Source organism: Vidua chalybeata, chromosome 37 (genome assembly GCF_026979565.1).
Source record: "Vidua chalybeata isolate OUT-0048 chromosome 37, bVidCha1 merged haplotype, whole genome shotgun sequence".
In the NCBI taxonomy this organism is placed as follows: Eukaryota; Metazoa; Chordata; class Aves; order Passeriformes; family Viduidae; genus Vidua; species Vidua chalybeata.
The window spans coordinates 66,765-93,638 of NC_071566.1; the positions used below are offsets into that span (position 1 = coordinate 66,765).

A 26,874-nucleotide genomic window follows, 5' to 3' on the forward strand; every position below is an offset into this window, starting at 1 on the left:
GAAATTGGCCCTATCTTGTCAATGCCTTTTTTAACATTTCATGATGCCCAGAGTGAAGAAATGTCCAACAGCAGCTCCATCAGCCACTTCCTCCTGCTGGCACTGGCAGAGACGCGGCAGCTGCAGCTCCTGCACTTCTGCCTCTTGCTGGGCATCTCCCTGGCTGCCCTCCTGGGCAACGGCCTCATCATCAGCGCCGTAGCCTGCGGCCACCACCTGCACACGCCCATGTTCTTCTTCCTGCTCAACCTGGCCCTCAGCCACCTGGGCTCCATCTGCACCACTGTCCCCAAAGCCATGCACAATTCCCTCTGGGACACCAGCACCATCTCCTACACAGGATGTGCTGCACAGCTCTTTTACATTATGTTCTTCATCTCAGCAGAGATTTCCCTCCTGACCATCATGTCCTATGACCGCTACGTGTCCATCTGCAAACGCCTGCACTACGGGACCCTCCTGGGCAGCAGAGCTTGTGCCCACATGGCAGCAGCTGCCTGGGCCAGTGGATTTGTCAATGCTCTCATGCACACAGCCAATACATTTTCCTTGCCCCTGTGCCATGGCAATGCCCTGGGCCAGTTCTTCTGTGAAATCCCCCAGATGCTCAAGATCTCCTGCTCCAAATCCTATCTCAGGGAATTTGGGCTTCTTGCTGTAAGTGTCTGTTTAGGATTGGGATGTTTTGTGTTCATTGTTTTCTCCTATGTGCAGATCTTCAGGGCTGTGCTGAGGATCCCCTCTGAGCAGGGACGGCACAAAGCCTTTTCCACCTGCCTCCCTCACCTGGCTGTGGTCTCCCTGTTTATCAGCACTGGTTTATTTGCCTACCTGAAGCCCCCCTCCATGTCCTCCCCATCCCTGGATTTGGCAGTGTCAGTTCTGTACTCGGTGGTGTCTCCAGCCCTGAACCCCCTCATCTACAGCCTGAGGAACCAGGAGCTCAAGGCTGCAGTGTGGAGACTGATGACTGGATGCTTTCAGAAACATTAAACTGCTGACCATTTTCTGCAAATCACTTGTAATAAAACTCAGCTTTCATACTTCTTGTTGGTTTCATTTTGGAAGTTCTTTTTCCTTTGTTTTAGGTTTTTCAGATTGTCCACAAAGAAATGTCATTGTTTGTGCCATTGCTCATTTTGTTTGCCTCCACCTTACCTGTGGCCACAGACTGTGTCAATGAGGGCCTGCGCTCTCGGTAGCTTTAAAGGAACTCAAGGATCTCCCAGCAAAGATTTCTGCAGAGATGCCCTTTTTTTGCCTTCTCTGGAGCTGCAGCAGTAATGTGTGTATGCAGAGCTGGGGGCAGATCAGTGCTGGCGCAGCAGCTCTGCTCCTGCTGGCCACACCATTCCTGATCCAGGCCAGGAGCCATTGGCCTTCTTGGCCACCTGGGCACACGGCTGGCTCATGTCCATCCTGCTGTCCATCAGTCCCTGCAGGTCCCTTTCTGCCTGGCTGCTCTCCAGCCCCTCTGTCCCCAGCCTGGAGCGCTGCAGGGGTTGTTGTGACCAAAGTGCAGGACCCGGCACTTGGACTTGTTAAACCTCACCTTGTTGGATTTGGGCCCTGGATCCAGCCTGTCCAGGTCCCTCTGCAGAGCTCTCCTATGCTCCCATAGACCTACATTCACATCCAGCTTGGTGTCATCTACAAAGATGTCCTTGGTTCCAAGGGGCCCCTCAGTGTCACAATGTCCCTTTGGTTACCCCAGGCCCTGCACTGTCACACTGGTCTCCTTGGTTCCATGGGGCCCCAAAATGTGACAATGGACTCCTTGGTCCCATGGGGCTTCACAGTGTCACAATGTTCTCGTTGGTGCCGCAGTTTCACAGTGGCCCCTTGGTTCCATGGGGCCCCAGGGTGTCACAAAGGCCCCATGGTCACATGAGGTCCCACACTGTCACAATGCTCTCTGTGGTTCCACAAGTCCCCTCAGTGTCACAATGGATTCCTTGTTTCCACGAGGCCACACAGTGTCACAACGGCCTTCCAGATTCCTTGAGGCCCCAGGGTGTCACAGTGGCCCCTTGGTTACACAAGGTCCTGCAGTGTCACAATGTCCCCTTGGTTCCGTGAGGCCCCGCAGGGTCAGAACGGCCCCTTGGTTCCACTGGGCCCTGGACTCTCCCAATGCTCTCCTTGGTTTCGCCGTGTCCAAATGGTGAAACCCCTGGGTTCCACCAGGCCCCGCAGTGTCACAATGGCCTCTGTGGTTCCACGAGGACCCAGGGTCACGGGGGACTCCCTGGTTCCATTTGGCCCCAGAGCACCACAATGGAGCCCTGGTTCTATGGGGCTGCACAGTGTCACTCTGGTGCTCTCAGTTCCACGAGGCCCCCCAGTGTCACAATGGCCCCAGAGTGTCCCAATCATCACAGAATGACAGAATCAAATAGGCTGGAAAAGACCTTGGAGATCATCAAGTCCAACCAATGCCCTAATACCGCCTTGTCACCCAGACATGCCACTAAGTGCCACTGCAGAGGGACAGTGACTCTGCCACCTCCCCCTGGCCTGCCCATTCCAATGCCCACTCACCCTTTCTGTGAAGAACTTCTTCCTCTTGTCCAGCCTCAACCTCCCCTGGTGCAGCTCAAGGCTGTGTCTTCTTGTCCTGCCCTCCAGCAGATCCACACTCACACCCAGCTTGGTGTCATCTGCAAATTTGGTGATGGTGGGCTCGATCCCCTCAGCCAGATCATCAGTGAAGATGTGAAACAGGACTGGGCCCAGCACAGATCCCTGGGGGACAGCAGCAGGGACTGGACACCAGCTGGATGCAGCACCATCCCCACCACTCTCTGGGCCCAGCCTCCAGCCAGCTCTTCCATCTCCCAGCCAGGAGGGAACCTGCCCAAGCCGTGGGCTGCAGCTTTTCTAGGGAACTGATAGATCTGCTGATATCAGAGACAGTGTCAAAGGCTTTGCTGAAGTGCAGATGGACACATCCACAGCCTTTCCCACATCCACAGCTGGGTCACCTGGCTATAAAAGGAGATCAGGTTGCTCAGGCAGGGCCTGCCCCTCTTAAATCCACGCTGGCTGGCTCTGACCCCTCGGCCATCCTGTGGGTGCCCTGTGATGGCTCTCAAGGTGATCTGTTCCAGAACCTTGCCGGGCACCGAGGTCAGGCTGACAGGCCTGGAGTTCCCCAGATCCTCCTTCCAGCCCTTCTTGGGGATGGGCTCACACTGGCACCTCCAGTGCTCTGGGGCCTCCCTGCTGAGCCAGGACTGATGGTAAATGATGGAGAGCAGCTTGGGGAGCTCATCCACCAGCTCCCTCATCCCCCTAGGATGGATCCCATCCCATCCCATACACCTGTGAGCATCTGAGTGGCTCAGCAGGTCACCAGCTGCTTCCTCCTGGATTACAGGGGCCCGTTCTGCTCCCTGTGCCCATCTGCCAGCTCAGGAGAACTCTTGTCCTGAGGACAACCTGTCCATATATTGAAATTTAATGCAAATAAGGTGTTAAATAACTCAACCTTTTCCGTATCTTTAGTTACTCTATTCTCCACCGGATCCAATGAAAAGTAGAGGTTCTCCTTATCCCAGGTTTTGCTATTAATTTAATAGAACAACTGCTATAAATTTATTCAGAGACAAATTTTTTATTATTTTTCACAGAAGTGGCCAGGTTAATCTCTCATTGAGATTTCACCTCTCAGCTTTTCTTTCTGCTTGACCTAACAACATCCTCAAACACTTCCGAAGTCACCTGACCTTCTGTCCAATGTTAATGCACCCTCCTTTTTCCCTTGAGCTCCGACAAAAGCTCCATGGGCAGCCAGGGCAGTAATTTTCCTCACCAGTTCATCTTTTGCCACACTGGGACAGGCTGCTCCTTCCCCCTTATGATTAGTTTCTTGAAATGTGTCCATCCTTCCTGGACCCCTTTTTTTTTAAGGGCTGTATCCCTTTAAAAAATCAGTACCTGTCTCGGTACTCTCCAAATCTGCATCCTAAATAGACCCAGGTCTGCCCTCTGTAATTCCAGTGATGAAGTTTTGTTGATGTCCCTCCTTCTTTCACAGAACATTGAAAACTCGATTATTTCATGGCCACTCTGCCCCAGGCAGCCTCTGACCCCCACATCTGCCACCAGCCCTTCTCTGTTTGTGAGCAGCAGGAGACAGAGCTTTCCTTGGGAGTGGAGTGTTACCAAAAATTTGGTAAAACAGAAAACTCCTTCACACCAGTGCAGCATTAGGAAGCAGCATTCTTTATTCAGCCAGATGCACGGGGGATAGCTCCTCCCAAAGTGGAGCGTGCTGAGTGCAGGAAAGTTTCTGTTCATATTCTGTATTTTGCACACATATTCATTGATTGTCCTGGACTAAACATACATCTGATAATCATTTCCCCAAAATCATTCACATATTTCCCCTCCCCTTTACCCACGCTCTCTTCTGTCCTGGGTGTCTCTCTGGTGGTCCCTGGTGGTCGTGGACCCCAATGTTCCTGTGGGCCTGGCTGAGCTGGCAGGACACTGAGGCTGGTGAACTTCCAGCTCCCCTTCTCACACAATGGGCATTGTGTGGTTTCCATAGGCCTGGGGTTTTGGAGAAGAAGCTCCAGGTGTGAGCTCACCTGGTGGAGACAATTTATCATCTGTAACATGAGGTCACAGAGCAGACTATGACATCACAGAGTGGGGTATGTGAGGTCACTGAGCACCTGCCACATCATAGACTCTCTCTGCGACATCACAGAGCTGGATGTGACATCACAGGGCAGAGGTCTGACATCAAAAAGCAGAATGTGACATCACAGAGTTGTCTGTGACATCAGAGACCAGCTGTGTGACATTAGAGAACGGGCTGTGACATCACAGAGGGGCTGTGTGACATCCCAGGAGGGCTGTGTGAGGTCACTGGGTTGGTCACTCCACCCCAGCTCCCCCTCACAGTTTCTCCCAACAAGTCCAATGCTGTTCATGCCCAGCGGGGTCCCTGTCCCCCGCTATCCCCCCGGCCCACCTGGAGCCACAGCCTTCACCAAAGGATGTTCCACAGGATCCAGCCCAGAGCCTGACACGGGGAAAAGGGGCCAGGGCTGTGTGACCAGGACATCAAGGACGTGGATTATCCAGGTCCCTGTGGCCTGGGTTGGGTTCCCCAGGACAGGAAAGATGTCTGGCAGCTGGAGCAGCCTTAGGGAAGGGCCTCCAAGGTGGGGCTGGAGCCCTTGGGCTGTGAGCAGAGGCTGAGGGAGCTGGGCTTGTCCAGCCCGGAGCAGGGAAGGCTGAGGGGCTCCTCATCCCAGCCTGGCAGTGCCAGCGAGGAGGGGATGGAGAACACAGAGCCAGGCTCTTCACCGGGGGGCTTGGTGGGAGACAAAAGCCAGTGGGTGGAAGGGGAAAGAGGGGAGATCAGCCAGGCCAGGAGGAGATGAAATGAGTCAGGCTGGTTTCAGCATTTCCTCCAACACCTGCCTGACCTCCCTTCTCCATCCACCACTGACAGCTTTGCAAATCAGGAATTGTTTGAGTTGTTTTTCCCCCACTCCAGGATGAGCATCCTGATACAAGAACTTAATTGTGTTTATATCTACCACAGAAACACGTTTGTTTAAAATCAATTCTAGCATGGAAATCACTTGTGGATGGTGGACTCATCATGCACATAACTCAGAGAAGAGTGTGATTGTTATTAAATTGTGTCCTGTTCAGCTGTGGTCTGTTGGCCATGAAGAGAAACTTTCTGTGCCTCTGAGTCTCACCAGTTCCTGACCCCCAAAGGACACAAACCTGATGAGTTGTGGTTCCCACTCCAGTGGTGGCACTTGGAGCTCCCTCCATCCCCAGAGCAGAGCTGCCTTGTCCCAGAAAGTCCCTGGCAATGCAGGGATGAAGGAAACAGGACAGGCTGTGGGGATCAGGGGCAGGGCACAGCCAGGGATTTGGGGTGGTTGTGAGCCCAGGGCAGGACCCGGCCCTTGGCCTTGGTGAACCTCATCCCACTGTCCTGGGCCCATGGCTCCAGCCTGTCCAGATCCCTCTGCAGAGCTTCCTGCCCTCCAGCACAGCCACACTCCCACCCAGCCTGGGCTCACCTGGGAACTGCCTGAGGGTGCCCTCGATGGCCTCGTCCAGATCAGCAATAAAGAGATTTCACTGACCTGGCCCCAATCCTGAGCCCTGGGGACAGCCCTGGATGTGACTCAGCTGCTCTGAGTACCAGGGCTTGGATGCGGGAAATGGTGGGGAGGGGGTAAGGACAAAGTCTGATTGATTGTCAGCCATGAAGGGCCTCGATTTTCACATCTATTCAGACTGCATTAGAAGATGTTGGGGGTCAATATCAATTGGACATTGCGGATATCAATCTCTAAAAAGAAAAAACAGGACAAGAAAACAGGACAAAACAGTTCTCTGTGCATAGTTTTCAAAACACTATATTCACTTTGAATTAACTTCTGAAATCTGTCTAATTAACCACAGAAGAATTGAAAACTTCAATTTTTCACAAAAGCTTTTCTTGTTTGGGTATTTTATACAGATGTTCATGAGCCTTTTGTCACTGAATTCCTGAACTGAAGAGCTCAAGAAAGAACAGGCCTCTGGAGTAAGAAAATTCATCAGGAACCTCCAAGGGGCTGAGGATCCATCCCCATCAGAGCAGCAATGAGCAGAAATGGGCAGAGCTTTGTGGCTGCCCCAGCTCTGGGATGGGCCCTGGGCCTGGAGCAGGAGCAGCTCTGGAGGGCCCCAAGGCCGGGGCTCTTGTGCTGGCCTGGGCAGATGGGATGGCAGCAGGGGCTGCAGAGCTCTCAGCAGCTGAGGCCGAGGGGAGCAGGGCAGCCAGGGAGCCTCCTTGTGCCTTGGGCAAGCCCCTTCCCCCATGGCTGGGGCTGAGTCCTGGCTGAGCTGCAGCTGCTGCTGTGCCCTTGGCAGGGGCTGAGGCCGTGGGGCCAGTGGCCAGAGCAGCCTGGCCTGAGCAGAGCTGTGGGGCCAGAGCCGGCTGGGCTGTGCTGGGGAGAGGCCCTTGGTGCTGCACAGAGCTCAGGGCAGCTGGCAGAGCTTGCAGGGAGCTGGGCTGGGCTCCGAGAGCCTGGCCCAGAAACCATCAGTGTCCATCTCAGCCTGGCTGAGCGTGCAGGGGCAGGACTCAGCCCAGGCCTTGTGGGGCAGGGCCAGCGCCTGTGCAAGGCATTGAAAACAGGCAAGTGGCCGAGAGAGGAGGCTGCTCTGTGCCCTTGGGGGCATGGACACAGCAGGGAGGGGGCCCAGGACATTTGTCAGCGCCAGCCTCTGTCCCCAGCCCTTGGCAGCCCTGGCTGCTGAGCCCAGCTTTGGCCTGGGCTGAGTTTGGCTGTGGCCCAGCTCCATCCTGCTGCGGGGCTCAGGGCCTGTTCCCGGCCATGGCCAGCCCTGGCCGGCCTCTCTGCTGGCCCAGAGGCCGGCAGAGCCCGGGGCAGGGCTGTCTGTGCAGCCCCACAGGTGCCACGGGCTGGGCAGGAGCTGGCAGAGGCTGCCCAGCAGGGAGGCCATGGGGCACAGAGCCCCAAGGCTGCCGTGGGCACCACGGCACAGGGGCCGTTCCCAGCCGCAATGCTCCTGTCCTGGGCTGGGCCTGCACAGGGGCTGTGGCACCATGGCTGGGCCAGCACAGGGCCACCAAGGGGCCACGCAGCCGCTGCCGGGGCTGGCAGCAAGGCCGGGCACAGACAAGGAATTGCTGAGCGTGGCCTGCGCTGGCCAGGGCTGACTGTGCCAAAGGCAGAGCTCAGCTGCCCTTGGGGGCTGCAGGAACACTCAGGAGCCCAAAGAGCCTCCATGGCTGTGCTGGAGACCAAGGCTGGAGCAGGGAAATGCAGGGCTGCTGCGCCATGGGGAGGGCATGGAATTCCAGCACACACCTCAGCTCTCTGATGATCCCGGCACCGTGCTGGGCCCTGTTTCAGCCTGGAGCAGAGCAGATGTTGATGGCACAGGAGCCCTGCGGGGCTGGCAGGGACCTGCAGCTTGCAAGGTGCTCTGCTCTCCCTCAGCTCCTCTCTGAGAGATCCAATCCCAGCTGGGCACCTCAGGGCACAAGTGGCACTGCCTGTTCATGGCCACATAGCTGATGTCTGCCTGGAAAAGGGCACAGGTGTTAATATCTGTTAGTTTCATATTATACAAGTAAATATTTATTATCTGGGTCATTTGAGTACTTTTTCCCACCAGAAACAGGAATTTCCTGGATCTACTGGGTTCTTCTACTGATGGCAGGAGGAGAAATACTGATCTTCCCCTCTTCCATTGGCGCCAAGATTCAGTGTAATATTTCATAACCCTCTTCCTTCAGGTGTTTCCAGTTCTCCTGTTGAAATGGCCATGTCTAAGGACATTCCTTCATTTAGAGCAGCTGGATCAATGTCCTTCCCATTGCTCCCAGACTTCCGCCTGCAGCTGTTCTCTGGTCATCCCAATGCATCTCCCTTGACTGGCTTCAAGCTTTCAGCTTCAGGGAGTTGCCCAATCTTTCTGAAGTTTAAATAACGCCTTAGCCAGCATCCTATTTCCTATTTTTATTTTTATATCACCTCTTCTTATCTGTTTGTCTAAAATCCTTCCTGTATGGCAATGCCTTGTGGATGGTGGACATGTCAGATGTTGCTGGGATGTCACAAGGAGTTTAAGGAAGGGTTTTGATGTTTCTTAAATGTAACATGGTCACATTTTTTATGTTTGCGGTGAAGAGAAACTTTCTGTGCCTCTGAGTCTCACCAGTTCCTGACCCCAAAGGACACAAACCTGATGAGTTGTGGTTCCCAATCCAGTGGTGGCACTTGGAGCTCCCTCCATCCCCAGAGCAGAGCTGCCTTGTCCCAGAAAGTGCCTGGCAATGCAGGGATGAAGGAAACAGGACAGGCTGTGGGGATCAGGGACTGGGCACAGCCAGGGAGAAGAATGACTTTTGATGGAGCTGTGCCTTCCCTTGGCTTTGTTGGCTGACAAGAAATGAACATCCCTCTGTGTCTCGGGCAGCTCCTTCTCCAGGGAAAGCAGGTGGGAGTTGGAGCCAAGGAGCTGAACCCTGCAGGTGCAGCCTGGGCTGGAGGGAGCTCAGATTTGCACAAGGCTGCTCTGAGTGCCAGGGCTTGGATGGGGGCAATGGTGGGGTGGGGGTAGGGACAGAGTCTGATTGATTGTCAGCCATGAAGGGTCTTGATTTTCATATCTATTCCAACTGCATGAGGAGGTTCTTGGATTTAGAGTCAATTGGAGATTGCACATATCAATGTATAAACAGTAAAAAAAAAAAACTATACAGGACTTAAAAAATCTTTCTCACTGTCTTTTTAAATATAGTGTATTCACTTGCAATAGGCTTCTGAAATCTGTCTAATTAACCACAAAAGATTTGAAAACTTTAATTATTCCCAGAGGTTTGGCTTGTTAAGGTGTTCTGAATGTTAATGAGCCCTGGGGCACTGAATTCCTGAACAGAAGAGCTGGAGGCTGAAGAAGCCTCTGGAGCAGTAAAATTCAGCAGCAGCCTCCAAGGTGCTGAGGATGTCAGCAGCCCCCACTGAGGCCATCCCTGCCCAGAGACCGTGGGGGAATGGGCAGACAAGGAGAGCGTCCCTGGGGCTGGGGCAGCAGAACTCAGAGGCAGCAGCGGCTCCAGCTGGGAAATGGAGTGTGGGATGGGGCTGTGAAAGCCCTGCCTGGGCTGTGCCAAGCAGGACACACAAGCCCTGACCCCCATCCCCCAAACAATTCTCTCAAGGACACATTTAAAATGAATTGCAATTGTTTGTGTACTCTGTGTTGGATGCACTGGAGGAATACACAGAAGGGACTCTCAGGAGCTCCAAATAAGAAAACAGCCTTTACTGGGAACTTTAGGAAATAGGAGAAACTTTGGCAAAATTTAATTTGATATTCAGTGAACAGAAAACACTTCTCAAACTATTACCTTTGTCCATTCAACTTCATAAACATTAAGCATGTTCAATTTTAAATTAATCAATATTTGCAAGAGGACAGAGATAGAGGAAGTAGACACTGAAAGAGAGAAAAATAAGATCTAGAGTAGCACACACACAACTACCAACTCCTGGATTCCAGCAGTGTTCAGGAGGAAATTCCAAGAGGAGGTAGGGTCAAGATGTGTGCTTGCCTTGTGCTCAGCCTTAAATACCCCTTGGCCTTCCTGGGCCCTTCCCCCAGGTGGGACTTGGGGTCATTTGGTCACTCAGGAGCTGGGCTGGGGCTCCAGAGGTGGCTGTGGAGCATTGCCTGTGCTGTGCCAGGGACTGGCAGCCACTGCTGGGCTGGGATAGAGGCTCTGGGGGGATTGGGGTTCCAGGGCAGGGCAGGGCTGGGGTTCCAGGGCAGGGCAAGGCTGGACCTGCCCCTTCCTCCCCACACATGAAATGTTTCCAGCCAACAATCTCCTCCAGTCTGTCACAACAGGCAATGTTGGAGGTGAAATCCCGATTGTGGCCATGGGTGCCTGGCCGAGAAGGACAGTTCTTTTCCAGAGGAAGGAAAGCCTCAGTTATTGGCTAATTTCTGGTCTGATTGCCTGGATTTTGTTTGGTTTTGTTGTTGCTTTGTTTCCTTGCTGTGCCTGAAGTGTCCAGTCAGGAGCAGAGTGACTCTTGCCAAGGAACTTTGCTGTGCTGTCGCTTAATATTAAATCTGGTTTTTGTTGCTCCCTTGCTGGGGATTTTTTCAGCGCTCTCAAGCCCTCGTTGGTAACAGGGTGAAGGAGCCCTGGCCCAGACTCTGGCCCTGGGGGACACGGGGACGCTGCCAGGGGGTCCCTGTCCCCCTGTCCCATCCCCCACGGCCCCGTCCCCCGTCCCCGTGTCAGGCTCTGGGGTCGATCTCGTGGAACATCCTCTGGGGGAGGCTGCGGCGCCGGGGGCGGGGGGACCCGGGGGGACAGGGGACCCCGCTGTGCACGAGCAGCGTTGGACTTCTCTGGGGGAACTGTGAGGGGGGCTGGGGTGGAGTGACCTCCCCAGTGACCTCACACTGCAACTGTGATGTCACACAGCTATCTCTGTGATGTCACACTGCCCCTATGATGTCACACAGCTATGTGATGTCACACAAACATTACTGTGATGTCATAGTGCCCCTATGATGTCACACTGCCCTTGTGATGTCACACAGCTATCTCTGTGATGTCACACAGCCCACTCTGTGATGTCACACTGCTCCTGTGATGTCACACAGCCCTGTGATGTCACAGAGCCATCTCTGTGACATCACACAGCCATCACTGTGATGTCATAGTGCCCCTATGATGTCACACTGCCTTTGTGATGTCACACAGCTATCTCTGTGATGTCACACTGCCCCTATGATGTCACACTGTCTCTGTGATGTCACACAGCCTGTGTGATGTCACACTGCCCCTATGATGTCACACAGTGCCTATGTTGTCACACTGCCCCTGTGATGTCACAGAGCCATCTCTGTGATGTCACAGCGCCAGCTCTATGATGTCACCCTGTGATGCCATACAGCAGTGCTGTGATGTCACAGAAGTCTGTGATGTCACAAAGTCACCCTGACAAGTCACAGTCTGTTCTGTGATGTCACAGCCTGCTCTCTGATGTCACACTGGCACCGGATGATGTCACAATCCACGCTCTGATGCCACAAAGCCACCCTCTATGATGGCAGAGTCTGCTCTATGGCCTCACACCTTTCTCTGTGACATCACAGCCAGCTCTGTGATGTCACAACTCCCTCAGTGATGTCACAAAACCCTCAAGAACTCAGTTACATTGAAACACTGAAGTTTCTTGTACTTTGAAGAGATCCCTGCCAGGGACACAACTGAGAAAGTGTGGAAGGAAAGCCCAGAGCCCCAGTGCTTCAGGGCAGGTGAGAAGCAGCCCTCGACATGCCAAGGTGGGCAGGTGGTCCCCAGGAGGCCCAGCCAGCCAGGCCTGGTCCGTGTTCCCCTGGTTTGGTGGTGATGCCTTGAGAGGCCACCTAGAACAGAGCTAGACAGTGCTAAAGGAATAAAGCAGGTGTTTATTAAAAGGCCTTCAAGGGATACACCTGGGGCAGTACAAGAGCCTGGCCCTGGCTCCATCCTAGATGGAGTCCAGGTCACGAGTTTTCCCTGGGGCAAACAGGGAGATTTGGTCTGGCAGGATGTGTAAAACAATCTCCTGTAATATCTACTTGTTCTCACACAGAGCACTTGGCTGCAGGGACACATTCCCATCGTTCCTGCCCAGCTTTCAGGATTCAAACAGTGCTGTCTTTCCCCAGGAGCTGTCCCTTCAGCTGCCTCGGGAGGGCCTTTTGGCCTCTGGACCCACACCCTGGCTCCTCTATTAGCACTGCTGGATCCAAACCCTTTATCTCCACCAACAGCAGTGATTTGAGGTCCATCTCCTTTTTTCCCAATTGTTTTAAAAACTGACAATATCAATAATTGTGCTACCCTGTCATGGGGTTGAATAATCCAATCTTGTTCACTATTGTTTAACACAATTCCTTCAATTTCTCCTTGATAATCTGCATCAGTTCCGCCTCCCATGGCATGAGCACTTTGCAAGGCCAAGCTCCAGTGAGCAGTTATCGAACCAAAGTGTCCTGGAGGAATCTGGATTCCTGTTCCTGTGTTGTTAACTCTCATTTGCTTCTGATTTATCCTAACTAATTCCAGTGCTTGAAGGTCCAGCCCTGCAGCCTCTGGGCTGGCCCTGCCAGGGCCATCACAGCCAGAACAATTTCCCAGGCAGTCCAAGTCTCACTGTCCATGGCTGTATTTGCAAATTGGGAGCAGCCCTGCACAGCCAGGGGGTTTCCATTTCCCCAGGGGGCCATTGCTAAGGGCATGGAGCACATCTGGGAGATGGCTTCTCCATGGGGACAGGTTCCCATTCCTCATTCTTTCAAATGCTCTTTTAACAACCCCTTCACCCGTTCAACCAATCCTGCAGCTTGTGGATTGTCTGGGACATGAAAAAGCCAGCAGCCTTAATCACTTTATTTCTCATGTAACAGACAAAGCATTCTGCACCACATTATCAGCAAATCCTATAAAAATAGCCAATTTCATCCCTTCCTCCTTTATTCATTGTACACAATTCACAAAGTTTACCACTGACAGCTGGGTCTTGGCCAGTCCTTTTCTGTAGGGTATTCAGTGTCACAGTGAGCAGCCAAAGCTGACATATTAGCATTGTCAGCATTATTTCAGATTATCAATTTTTAATTATACAGATATAAATATAGATTATTGGATTATATTATATATAACTATTATTATTATTATTATTATTATTATTATTATTATTATTATTATTATTATCATCATCACTTGCACAAATGAACTTGAGTTCATGACTTAAACCTTCTTCTGTCGCTCCATGTGGGGATGTTCCAACAACAATTTTTCCTTCTGTTCGTGCTGTTTCCAATGTTTAATTAATAAAATTCACCCTCGTCTTCCCAAAGCCACAAGTTCTTTTCTATTTCCCATATGCCATTTTTGGATGCATTTTAAGACATCCAGGGGTTCAGCCTCTTTTAACCGACTGCCCCACTGCTCACACGGTGCTCCCACCTCAGCCCACTCCAGAGCCAGGGAACTCCAGGGAAGGGCTTCCCATCTGGGAATTTCTGATGGGACTGATTCCTCACATTTACATTTAAAAAGTGACATTTTGTGGTGATCTGGCCAGACTGTGCCAGTTTTGTTTCACCAGTGGGCAGGGTCAGCACCAAAGACACAGACACCAACTGAAGGAATCAGTGTCATTGACTGTAGCTCAAAGCAGCAAAGAATCACAAAAGGAGCAGCTCAGCAATGCACCCAACCATCACCACCAAAGATTGCAGCAGTGATTAAGAAAGATCCAGCCCCAGTTACCCTCAGGCTTTACCATCCCCCAGATCCACACAGCAGCTGGGGAAGCTGTCACAGCCAAGGGCTGCAGAGCCACTCCTGGACACTGGCAATTCCTGCAGGTGCCTCCAGCCACAGGTGAGGCTCCAGCCCCGCTGTGAGAGGGCCCAGCTCTGACAGTGCTGAATGAACAAACTGACAGCACTTCTGGTGCGGGAACATCTGCTTTCATCCTCCTCTTGGCTTCCTCCCAAAGCCTGGCCAGGGCCCCAGGAGGAACCAAGGGAGGTGACTTTGAGCATTCAGCCCCAGACAAGGCCAGATGTCGGATTTCATGGCCTTGTCCAGCTTCTAAACACAGAAAGGTCAATACATGTTTCACTAATGAGTGGATACATCTATCACAGTGCTAATGACCATGCATATTTCATTAGTGAGCAGATCCAAAGATAACCTTTGGCTGGAAGGTTCATCCAGAGGCCACCTTTGGCTCAGGGCCTGTTGTTCAGGCCTCACTCAGGGCTGTTGTCCAGGCCTTGGCACTGCAGGGACGTGGTTTAGTGCTGGGCTCGACACTGCTGGGTGACCAGCTGGACTGGATGAGCTCAGAGGTCTTTCCCAACAGAAAGGATTCTGTGATTCCATGATTCCATCTGCTGCATTCAGCCAGGTCCATGTTAGCAGCATTCATTTGCTCAGAAAGTCTCCTCTGGCCCAGCTCTTGTGGCCTGAGGCTTCAGCTCCTTCAGCTCCTGGTGCTCAGCTGCTCGTGCTGAACGAGACGACTCGGAGAGAAGAACACAGTCCATCCAATTCCTTCTGGGACACGGAGAGGGGAGGCTGTGGAAACAGGAGCATTGTTTGCTGTGGCCTCCTCTCTGCCCTTCACGCCTTTCAGCGCTTTGAACCAGCCAAGAGCTTTCTCCAAGAGTGCAATGGAGCAGCTGTTCCTGCTCCCGGGTCTGGCTCTCTCCAGTCTCTGACCTTGCCTGCTTTTGTCCCTCTTGCTGTGCCCTCTGCTCCCCCAGGGCTCGGTGGCTGCTGCCCAGGACTGTGGGACTGGCACAGATCCCGTGGTCGAGACCCTCCTTTCTCTGCCCTTGGAGCTGCCTGGGCACAGCAGCCTTTTCCATCTGGAAGCTGCCCATGGACAGGGAGTCCCCAGCTGCGTTCCTTGCACAACCTCCAGGAGCCCAGGGCTGCCATCTCAATCCCTGCTGGCCCTGGGGGCTCCCAGGTGGGCACAAGGGGGGCAGCAGAGCCAGCAGGGAGCCTGCGAGTCTCTTCCAGCCCTGTCTGCTCCGAGTTTGGGCCTTGGAGCCTCAGGTGGGCAAAGGCAGCTGCTGCTGGTCCCTCTGTGTGCCCGTGTTCAGCAGTGCTGCTCCATCAGTCTGTGCCCAGCAACGGGGAAAAGCCTCAGCCCTGCAGGGCCAGGAGCTGCCGGGCTCTGCCTGAGCAGCTCAGCCAGAGGGAAGGGAGCTGCTCCCCACGGGAACCAGGAGCAAAGGGCTGGAGCACCTCGTTCTGGGGCACAGCCCAAATTCTGTGAGGGAGTAACAGAGTTATTCACGTGCACGGGTGTGTCAGCACTGCAGGTGCTGTGCCTGCAAACACATGGCTCGAGATGTGCAAAAGAATTCTGCAACTCTTGGCTGGATCAGGATGTCAGCAGTGCTGAACTCCAGCTTAGTGCAAAGCAAACACTTCACACCCCTGCTCATATCTGCTAGATTTTTTACATCAGGGTATCCCAAGAAAAGTAAACAGAGGAGTAAATACTTTCATTGTTTATCAGAAATGTATCTCATTTTGCTGTACATTTCTTTTTCCAGGATGTTATGTGCTTAAAAAGAAAAACGAGAGAAATATGAAAGATAAAAACAAGAAACAAATGTGTAGTGAAAATCTTCTGTAACTTTGGATAAAGAGGTAACTGATCTTTTTAAAAGGAGAACTCATTTACTTGGGGCATGTTCTGATGGCCTGGATCCATCTTACAGACTGAACTCAGCATCCGTTTTTTTAAAGATTTTAGGTTTTGTTTCCAATATTAAGATTTTTTTTTTAAATTGGAGTTGAAGCAATAGGAGGATGAGAGATGGATTGTGCACGACTGTGTCTTGAGGGCAAAGATACTGCAGTTTGAAACTTGGCCCTAAAGTATTGAAAATGAAACTTACAAATCCCAGTGCATTGTGTGACAGCAGCTTTTCCTGTAGGATGTGCAGCATCACAAAGACTTCATCAGTGGGGTTGGGGGTGCTTGGAGCTTTGTCCTGTGCCACTCTGGGATGTCATGAACCAGGACTTCACCTGCCACCAGCCCAGCTCACCCTCTGCCACCGCAGCTCCTTGGACCTTGTGTCCCCAGAGCAGACACAAAGTGTTTCTGCTGCTCCCCCTTTGCACAAATCCACAGAGAGCTGGGATTTTTCCAAGTCTCGTGTCTCCACTGGGCCATATTCCCAAGGAACCAGCAGCACATCCTGATGAATACAGTGAGTTACGTGGATGGTTGTCAGCTCCACTGCCTGCCTAGAAATCCTGAAACTGCTTCTAAATGCTGCTCCTTCAGCTCCTGGACACCTTCTCACACAGAGCTGGGAAAAAAATCCCCTGGCCACTGGCTAAAAGGTGAGTTATGCCAAAGTTAGAGCTCTGTGGGAAATCTCTCTCCCTCCCTGTCCTTTTAATGTATCTGTGCATGGGGGTGTGCATGGATGTGTCTTGTATGCAAAGGAAGGAGCGTGCAAGCAACGTGACTGACACTGTCACTGTCCATGCTATTCCATACCCATGGGTACAGAGACATTCTGGAAACCCTGGCACAGACAGGGCCTTCTGTCCATGGGTACAGAGACATCCAAGAGCCCCTGGCACACACAGAGCCTTCTGTCCATGGGTACAGAGACATCCAAGAGCCCCTGGCACACACAGAGCCTTCTGTCCATGGGTACAGAGACATCCAAGAGCCCCTGGCACACACAGGCCTGGCACACACAGGCCTGGCAGCACAGGTTGCTTTCCCCACAGGCTGCAGGAGATGAGAACACAACATTTGCCAACACTGACTGCAAGCCACAGCTGCGGGTGCTCCCCGTGAACCTCAGCTCTGGCACCACTGTCTGCCCCAAGCTTCAGGGGCTGCAGTGGGAGCCCGGCTGGGCTCTGCCCTGGGGCCATCCTGCAGGGACAGCTGCAAACAGGGAGCATTCCCTTGCCACCAAGAGCCAAGCCAGGGCTGCAGGGCAGCTGCTCCAGCCCGGACTGCACTGCTGAGTGCTGTGCTCTGGGCTGGGGCTCCCCGCACAGGGGACTGGACTGGTGTGCCAGAGGAGACAGAGAAGCTGCAGCTTCAGCCTAACTGAGGTGGGTGCATGGGCTGGGAAGAGTGGGGAGGCTCAAGGGGATTCACAGAGCTCATCCTGCTGCAAGGACAAAGAAAAGGGAGTGGGAACTCAGCAGTGAGGAGAGCTGAGGGCTGGAGAGCAGCTCTGAAGGACACTAAAATCCCATTGGACCTCTGAGACATTGCTGCTCCTCAGCCAGTGACAGGATGAGTCCCTAAGCCTGGGGCTCGGCCTTCCTCGTGGTGAGGGGCACCAAGGAAGGCAGCAGTGTGATGGAGCCTGCCATGGGCTGGGAACTCACCGGGGGAAAAGAGGGAGCAGTTGGGAAGTAAAAGGCAGGTGGGGGAGAGAACTGTTCAGAGAAGGGCTGAGCTACAGCTTGAGCAAGCTGCAAAATGTCATTTGGGGTCATCCCAGATTGATTTCATCTCAGAAGTTATTGAACAAGTTTATTTTTTGGGTGGTGGCATGTTTTCCCTGGGAGGTGTACACTCTGCAACTTGAGCTGTGTTGCTGAAATGCTCAAGCAAGTCTGTGCTGCAGGTCACACCATTTCTTCTTTGGCTGATTCTGGCCCGGTGCTGAGCTCCAGCAGAGCCCTGGCAGAGCCCAGAGCAGCCTCAGCACCCGCAGAGCCCGGCTGCAAGGAGAGAAAGCAGAAAGCGCCCGTCAGCTGAAGGCTCCTGTCCCCTTGTCCCAGCCGCCCGCGGTGCCCAGGCCATGCTGGCCGTGCCCAGAGCGGTGCCCAGAGCTGCCCATCACTGCTGCCTTTGGCAGCAGAGCAGGAGGGCAGGACATGTGCCCAGCCTGCAGCCAGCCACGGCACATCCAGCCCTCAGCAGCTGCCCGCAGCAGGATGCTCCTGTGCTCGCTGCCATCTCCCCAAAGCTCTGATCCCACCATGCCAAGCAGACGGGACCCACCTGACGCCATCCACCGCTGGAAGAAAAGCTGGTCCCAAACGATGTCCTCAGACTTCTCCAAGGGCACGGCCCATCCACGCCGCAGCTGCTCCCAAGCACTTCCCCATCCAGACTGGACCCCACCTAGAACGCTTCCTCTAGAAAAACACACAAGAAATTATTGAAAATAGATTACAGACAAAAAGGGGAACAAGAAAAAAGGTCAAAAATCTTCTCTCTGTCAGGGGCTTGAGGAAGGCCCAACCCCTGCATGCCAGGGAAAACCCCACCCATGGGTGAGGGAAGCCCAGGATTTCTCCCTTGCCCCCTGCACTGCCCCCCAAAATAATGGTGATCCCAAAGCAAACAAGGGCAGGGGAGCAGCCCAAGCCCTTCCTTGCCTGCAAAGCAAAGCAGCCCCTGCACAGGTTCTGGAGTCCCACCTCTGCTCCCACCATGGGGGTTTGTTTGTGTCGGGCTGGCTGCCCCAGCCCCAGCCCCAGCCTGGGGCACGGTGGGTGCTGGGGGCTGTTGGCAGGGCCAGGAGCCCACTCCCATTTCGTACCCACCCCAGCCCATCTCCCCAGCCCTGCCAAAAGCAGCCTGGCAGCCGACTGAAGGATCAGCTGCATCCGCCCCAGCAAAGGGGGAACCTTTGGCTCCCAGCCAGGCTGTGCAATGCCCAAATCTGGGAGCATCCCCCTGCGTGTGGACTCATCTGCAAATTCCCTGTGGAGCCTGGCTTTGGAGAAGGTGTCAGAACCAAAGTCCATCATCTTCAGCCTACCGGTGGCCAGGTGGAGCAAGAGCTTGTCATCCTTGATGTCGTCCTCGCTGTCTCCAGCAGCAGCAGCCCCACCTGGTACAGCTTCTCCAGGGGCTCCTTCTCCTTCCCTGGGTGAGCCCAGGCTGTCAGGGTTCTGCCCAGGGCCCCAGCTGTCAGGGAACCAGGACAAGCAAAACCAGCTCGGATAGCGGCCACCAGTGCTGGGCAGAGCAGCTCAGCTCCAGCACAAGGGCTGCGTGTTCCCATCTGATGACCCCTGGGCAGTGACACAGGCAGTGACAAAATGTCTGGGTTCCTTTGCTTCTCATTGCCAAGGTGTGTGTGGAGCTGTAACTTACCAGGGCCCTGCATCAAAGTGTGCCTGTGGCTCTCTCCCTTCTTCTAGGGCAGGTGAATATCCTGCATCCAGGGATCACAGAACAGCTCTTCTAACGAGGGCCTTTCCATGTCCAGCATGGATAAACACCTCCTGATCACATCTTGGCACTCTGGGCAGAGAAACCAGAACCCACCGGTCAGTTGGAGAAGGCTCCTGTTGGCTTTGCCCCACTATTCCCGTGCCCAGGCCATGCTGGATGTGCTCAGAGCTGGGCCTAAACTTTCCCATCAATTCCCTGTTTTGGAGGAGAGCAGGAGAGCAGCACATGTGCCCCCTCCTCAGCAGCTGCCAGAGCGGGATGCTCACGAGCTGCTGCTGTCTCCCAGCACTGGTATTGCCCCCGTGGCCAGAGATGAGGATCCACCTGGAGAGAGCCGTTGTGGCAGCGAGAGCTGATGGTCCCAGCTGATGTTCCGGCCCCTCCTGAAAGGGTGCTCCCCGCAGACCATCTGGTGCAGCAGGATGCCCAGGGACCAGATGGTGGCTGGCTTGCCATAGTACCAGCCAGCGTGGGTCCATTCCGGGGGGCTGTATGACCGTGTTCCTATGGAATACAAATGGGGTTCAGCAGGGGGATGCTGCTGCTCCCAGAGCCTGGCCCCAGCATCCCTGGGCATGCGGGGGCTGCCCCAGTGGCACACGGGGTGACCGCTGCCCTCTCGCCAGCACCTGGGACTTGTGTACAGACTCGGGGTTGGAAAAGAAGCCACTGGTGTCGGAAGAGAGTGGCAAAAGCCCTGGCAAGGCCCGACCATGACCAGGAAAAACCCACCCAGTGCTGGAAAAACAATGCCTTCATCCTCCCTGCATGCATTGCCCCAAAAACCATTTTGAAACCCAAACAAACCAGGTGAGTGAAGCAGTTCAAGCCCTTTCTCACCTGCACACCAAACCGGCTGGGCCACAGGTTCTGGCCACTCCTCTCTGCTACCCCCACCCACGGGTGTTTTTGTCGGGCTGGCTGCCCCAGCCCCAGCCCCAGTCCTGGGCAGAGTGGTGGGCAAAGGCTGCCAGCAGGGCTGGAAGCTGGCTCCCCACCCAGCCCTGCTCAAACGCAACTCGGCTGAAGACTCAGTGCCATGAAAGGCAGCAAAAGGGAGAATCCCCGCTGGCACACCCAGCTTGGGCTGTGAGATGTTGGGCCATAACATACCAGTTCCAGGAGCACACCCCTGCCTGGGCTCACCTGCAAAGTGAGTGTAGGCTGTGTCCTGCAGGTAGGTGCCACAGCCAAAGTCGATCAATTGGGCCTGCCCGGTGGCCAGGTCAACCAGGATGTTCTCTGGTTTGATGTCCCTGTGCAGGACCCCGCAGCTGGTGCAGTGCTGCACGGCCTCCAGCACCTGGCGGAACAGCCCCCGCGCCTCCTCCTCGGACAGGAACCCCCGTGCCCGAATGAAATGGTGCAGGTCCTGAGACCGCTCTGGGCGCTCCAGCACCATCACGATGTCGTTGGGGAGCTCAAGCCACTCCAGCAGCTGGACGACACCGGGGAAGCCAGAGGCCACCTTGTCCAGCAGCACGACCTCCAGGGGTGCGCTGGTGCCGTCGGGCTGCGGGAGGAGCGCGATGCCGTCAGTGGGGCTGAGGCCGTGCCGGGGCTGGGGAAGCCCTCAGCCAGCCCGGGATGCTCTGCATGCCCCGCTCAGCCCACGCCCGCTCTCCCTGCAGGGCTCCCGGCAGCTCCCACCCTGCCGGGCCCCGGCTCATCCCCGCCCGGCACGGCCCGGCTTCTGCCGCTGGCCCCGCTCACTCACCAGCTCGCCCCAGTGCCGGATGCGATCCCGCGGCACCCTTTTGATGGCCACCTGCGAGCAAGGGAGAGCAGCGGGTTCAGCTCGCCCCCCGCCTAGCCCAACCCCATCCTCCTCATCCTCCTCCTCCTCCTCCTGCGCCCGCCGCTCACCGGGGCGCCGTCCGAGAGCCGCGTGGCCGCGAAGACGCTGCCGAAGCCGCCGCTGCCCAGCAGCGAACCCAGCCGGTACCGCTCCTGCAGGGCCTCCTGCGCCTTCCCTGCGGGCGGGACGCGGCTGTCAGCGCTCGGCCCGGGGCCAGGAGCGGCCCCCGAGCGCCCCCTGAGCGCCCCGGGCCGGCCATCCCCAGGCGTTCTCTGCTGGCAACGGGACAGCGGCGGCTCGGGGCCGGCGGCCGCGCTGCCGAGCGGCGGAGCTCGGGCCGGGGAAGCCGCAGCGGAGGCGGCGGCAGCGGCCGCGCCGCCTGTGTCCTCCGCGGGGCCCGGGAGGAGCCGGGGCCGGGGCCGGGACTGGAGCCCACGTCGGGGCCGGGGCCGGGCTCGGGCCAGGCGGAGCCAAAGGGAGGCGATGCCGCCCCAGCCCCAGGCACTGATGCCCGCCCAGCAGCGCCAGCGCCAGCACGGCCAGAGCCGGGCGGGGGCGAGACCGCGGCGGGACGGCCGGGGACGGGGACGGGGACGGGGACGGGGACGGGGACGGGGATGGGGACGGGGACGGGGCCGGGGACGGGGCAGCCCCGCCCGGGGCCGGGGGCGGGTCGGGGGCATGGCTCGGCCCGGCAGGGGGAGAGAGAGACTGGGAGAGGAGGGGACAGCGGGAAAGGGAGAGCGGGAGAAGGTGCGGGACAGCGGGAGAGGGAGAGGAAGAGCAAGAGGGACTCGACAAAGTCGCTTCTTTTTCTGCTGCAGCCGCTGCTGCCGCTGCTTCTGCTGCAACTGTGGCTCTGCTGTGTCACCATGGATCCTCTGTTCCATGAGGTTCCATGGTGTCGCCATGGTTTTCTTGAATTGGCAGTGTCACAATGGACCACTGGTTCCATGAGCCCCCGCTGTGTCACAAGGGTGTGCTTGGTTCCATGAGGAACCAAAAAGCTATGCATAAACAGTGAGCAACACTTGTTTAAAACACTTGGGAACATCAATTTGCTTTCAAAAGGGAGGTTAAAGTGAGAATGGCAGCAGCAGCTTCCATCTGCAACAGAGATCCAGGGAAAGGACAGGGACAGAGAATTCAGCTGAAGGGCTCAGAGAATTCTGCTTCCAGAGATCATTTCTGGCCACACTGTCCCTTGTAGAAAGGTGACACCATTCCAGGCAGCCTGTACTGAGCAGGTGCTTCCTGAGTGGGGTTTGTTGTTCAGGAAACCTGATGTAAATTAAGGGCCAGGAGACCAGCTCCTTTGAAAAGGCCTTTATTAGGTGATCAGCTCTGGGTGAGGGCCCGAGGGGTCGCGCACACCGTCGCTGCTCCCTTCGGCGACGCAGAGGAGGAGGTGAACAGTTGTGCTTCACTGCAGAACTGGGGCTTCCGTCCTCGAGGGCGTGCCTAGGAAGACGACTAGTGGCTCGTAGTCTAGGGTCCTCATCTCGGTCCGGCTACTTTCAAGTGGTGGTGACCTCCAGAACTCGATTGATGGCATGGGAGGACTCTTCCCACTAGGTCCAGTCACTTGGTTCCTCAAGTTTCCACGTTAGTTTGGTGTTTTTAGGCCCTTTTGGTGGATTCTGTTCTGCTTCACCTCCTTTGCATACTGCCGAGGCTGTTTCCGGCCACCATTTTGGGAGCAGCGAAGGCAATGCCCGAGGGACTGAATGAGGGTAACAATAAGGGATTTAACAAGGGGTAACAGGGGGTATTATGCAACACCAGTGAACACAGAGGAGCATATAACAACCAGGGGGTATTACAACAAGGGTACGGTTAGAAGGGACATGGGGAGACATATAGAAGCAGCAAACAGGGGGTGTATTACAACCAGGGCAGAACTGGAATGAACAGGGAGAGACATCCACAGTGGGAGACATAACAAGGGGGTACAATTGGAATGAACATGGGGGCACAACAAATATGCACTGAATTCATTCATAACAACTCCCCCCTCTATTTATTTGATCGGGCGGATGCCCGCATCAATTTGCAGTCTCTGGTTCTTGGAAATAGAATTTCCTAAGTCTTTTGTACTGGTTATATATTTCTTTGGCATCTGCGTGTTTCTGTTCTTGTCTTCCATCACCATGATCCTTGTTTGCTTTTTGTTAGCTGCCTCGGGAAGTTGGATGCTAGCTTGCACAGTTGAGGTCAGGATTCGGACTAGACAGGGAAATAAGCAGGGTAAAAATAACAGTCCAGTTATTGCACAAATAGTAATAAACGCAGCCTTTTTCCACCATTTCCCTTTAAAAGACCAAAATTCATCCCACCAGTCACTGTCTATTAAGGGAGTCCATTCTTGATTTCCCACATAAGCCAATTTTCGGATTTCTTTTGAGATGTTCTTAATCACCTCACTTTTGTCATCAATCTCCAAGCAGCATTCGGAAGAATTGAATTTTCCGCATATTCCTCCTTCATCAGCCAATAAGTAATCTACTGCCAATCTAATTTGATAGATCACTGTTCTGGTTTGGGACAATTGGTCACTTATGTGTTCAAATACTAGTGCTGTGCGATTGGACACTTTTTCAAGCACTGCTTGGAGTCTGATTATTCTATTCAACATATAAATAGGAGTCCGGTAGCCCCAGGATCCGTCTTGAGCCCAAGTGGCCGGCCCGTAGGTCCGGATGATTTCATCGGGAGTCCACACTTTACTTTTCCATGTTTGTGTACCTCCCATGTCAATTAGGTCCCTTTTCTTTCTGTCTTCCTTTCTTAGGTCATCATATACCGGGACTCCTAAGTGTGCTTCTGACTTTTTGGGTAGTAGGAAAAAGGCTGGTTTAATGATCCCTATGGTGCAACTCCCTGCCCAGTCTCCCGGGAGTCTTGTATATGCAGTATCCCCACAAATCCAAAATAAATACTCTGGGACCTGCCAGAACTCATCTCCAACTTCAGTTGGGAATTCCCAAAATTTTGACACTTCTCTGATTCCCCAAAAGGGGTTTACTCCTTTTTCTGTGCATTTATGAAGGTTATATCCTTCATGATATATGCATCCCTTTTCTGTTTTCCCGATGGCCCAGTATATAAGGGGCTCCCTTGGGACCCATTTGGTCTCCAAATTCTTTATTAATAAATATCTTTTACATGCCATCTTCCCTACAGGAGTGTTGTACCTCTTCACTATTCTTAGAATGCATTCTTCCCCTATTATTTTTGATTTTAAATCTCATTTTTCCCTCCCCCTAGATGCCAATAGTTCATATTTTGGTTTTGTCTGTTTCCACCTCAGAATTTCTAGTGGGCTTAAACCAATCCCCTCCCAAGGCCAGATTTCTGTCATTTGGGTACTTCCACAAATCCAACAACTGGTCAAATTTAGTTCTTTGCTTATCTTTTCAACCAAATCTATGAACAAATTTTTTCCTAAGGGGATATCAGGATCATCCTTTTTCCACATCAGTTGTTTTTCCTTAACTATGTCTTTTAATCCTCCGCTTTCGAAACAAAACCAAGCTTCTCCTATTGGGCACTCCCCAAGTAGGCGCTGCCTATAAGAGGCAGTATTTCTTGTAGTCCAATAAACTTTCCCGTCCTCTTGACAGGTAATTAACTGAGAGTGATTAAAACAGCTTGGGTTAATATTAGTGTGGACTCTGAATAGGGACCTCAGGTCTTCCCCATCATATATGGGGTGATAACACTTAGTGCAGGGGTTCTCTCCTTTGCTGAGAGTACCATATATCAGTAGTATCACCATCAATTTCTCCAAGAATCCAGTAGGGGCCATTTCCCTCATGCCGACACCCCCCGGTCTTGCCTCTTGGGCCGAGGTCTCTCTGTATATTCTATAGAGTCTCCCGACACTGGCTGCTTTCACTCTCTCTGTTCCCTAATCTTTCCTTACCCCTTTTAGGAGTACTCAGTAGGAGAAAAACTTTGAACATTTTTGTAAGGCTTGTAACTCTTTAACTAATAACCACCATTAAAACAATTTGTAACAGTTTACAAAATTCATTCTATTTATCCCATAACACATTCCTTAACTCGGTCCTTCAGTCCTTGCTAGTTCCTGAGTTTCTCCTGAGAATTAATTTCAAGTCCTTTGGATTTTGAATTACTGTCCACTCCTGTGGGTTAAGGGATGGGGTTCCTTCCACTGGTTCTGCGGGTAGTGCAGGGGACCTGGGTCCTTCGTCAGGAGGTGTTACTGGCCCTTTAACTCGAGTGATGTGAGTCCAACCCTTTTCCCGAGTCCGTACCGCGGTGTGTGTAGTCAGCAACACCTGAAAGGGACCTTCAAATTTAGGTGTTAGAGGGATATTGTTCCAAGATTTAATCAATACCCAATCCCCAGGGTGGATAGTGTGCACATTGGTATCATGGGGAGAAGTTTGGGGTATATATCCCTTTTTTCTAAGGCCCTCCAATGTTTTGCCAATGGCTTCTAAGTATTTTTGGGTAGCTTCCTCTCCATCCAAGTAAGCACCAGTACTGTAGGGGGACAATAAAAAGGGAAGTCCAAACATCATCTCATAGGGGGAGACTCCTATGTCTGCTCGGGGTCTCGTTCTGATCCGTAATAGAGCTAAAGGTTGTCCTGGTTTAGGACAAATTAGGGGAAAACATCTCCAAAGGAGCCCCTTATAGGAAACAAAACCCTCCGCAACTTCCCCCCACCACCGGGTTCGGGAGGAATTTCTTCAGAGGGGAAGTGGAAAAAACTTGTTTATTAAGGAACAACAAAAAACACTCCCCAGCACAAGAGAAATAGCCCGAGATGACAACAGATGTTTTCACCAGTCCAAGGGGTTGAGCTGTATCTCTCTTCGCCGCAGAGGGTACGCAGCTTCTCTCGCAGACCCCGGGGGAGCTCCTGCCCGGAGTAGGTCCGATGTCTTCGGGGGGGGGGGGGGGGGGAAGGGAACAACAGAAACCGGGGAAAAAGGAAAAAAAATGGCGAAAAAAGCAAGCAGGTGAAAAGCAAAGAAAAAGAAAGGAAAACAGAGCTAGCAAAGCAGGCAGCCAGCAGCGAGCAAAAGCAGCAAGCAAAAGCAAAGCAGCAAGCCAGCAGCGAGCCAGGGCAGGGGGAAGGAAGACAAAACAAACTGAGAGCAGGGAACAGAAACCACGATTGGGATAATGAGCATGAAAATGTCCTGTCCCCACGACATTCCACCCCTTATCCCATATCGTGAACATGTTACTGAAACTTCCTTCCTGCCTGCTCAAACCTTCCACACTTACACATTCTCTTCCATTCTTACTTGCTCTGACTTTCAACCCTTTCACATTTCCTTCTGTTTCATGTCTGTATGATCTAACGTACAGACAATGGTGGTCACGCTTAACAAACAATGGTATCATCCCACAATCAGATCTCCCTGAGGTACACAACGGGTTGTCCCATCTTTCTGCATTATCCACCAGGTATAACCTGGTCCTTGAGCAAAGACAATCCCGCGAATGGGTTTGCCTGTACTCGAGGCAGGATTAATCCATACTGTCTTCCCCAACAAACCTCTGACATGGGCCACTGGGACTTTATCTCTGTCTACTATATTGAGGGACTCAGACTGGGCAGGACCTGCTCGGTTGGTGGAACCTCGGGTGTTAACTAACCAGGTGGCCTCTGCCAAATGCTGCTCCCAGTTTTTGAAAGATCCCCCACCCAATGCTTTCAAGGTGTTTTTAACAGTCCATTGTACCTCTCCACCTTGCCTGCAGCTGGTGCATGGTAGGGGATATGGTACACCCACTCAATGCCATGTTCCCTAG

The 26,874-nt window shown here is 53.5% G+C and overlaps 2 protein-coding genes across 4 annotated transcripts; one reads left to right on the forward strand and one right to left on the reverse strand.

Moving 5' to 3' along the window:
- Positions 1–1,005, forward strand: LOC128802318 (olfactory receptor 14A16-like). The gene has a single exon (XM_053968624.1). It carries the CDS (start codon positions 22–24, stop codon positions 991–993), a length of 972 nt encoding a protein of 323 aa, XP_053824599.1. The 5' UTR covers positions 1–21; the 3' UTR covers positions 994–1,005.
- Positions 1,006–19,242: 18,237 nt separating this feature from the next.
- LOC128802316 (serine/threonine-protein kinase pim-1-like) lies at positions 19,243–22,076 on the reverse strand. 3 transcript variants are annotated; one of them, XM_053968617.1, is made up of 5 exons: positions 21,147–22,075; positions 20,998–21,048; positions 20,427–20,793; positions 19,605–19,784; positions 19,243–19,349 (listed from the first exon to the last, which is right to left on the reverse strand). In XM_053968617.1, the coding sequence occupies exons 1-5, from the start codon at positions 21,987–21,989 to the stop codon at positions 19,243–19,245; spliced, it is 1,548 nt and encodes a 515-aa protein (XP_053824592.1). In that variant the 5' UTR covers positions 21,990–22,075. The 3 variants fall into 3 exon arrangements, with proteins under 3 accessions (XP_053824592.1, XP_053824593.1, XP_053824594.1); XM_053968619.1 differs by having other exon boundaries at positions 19,251–19,349; positions 20,584–20,793; positions 21,147–22,076; XM_053968618.1 differs by lacking the exon at positions 19,605–19,784 and having other exon boundaries at positions 21,147–22,076.
- Positions 22,077–26,874: the final 4,798 nt, after the last annotated feature.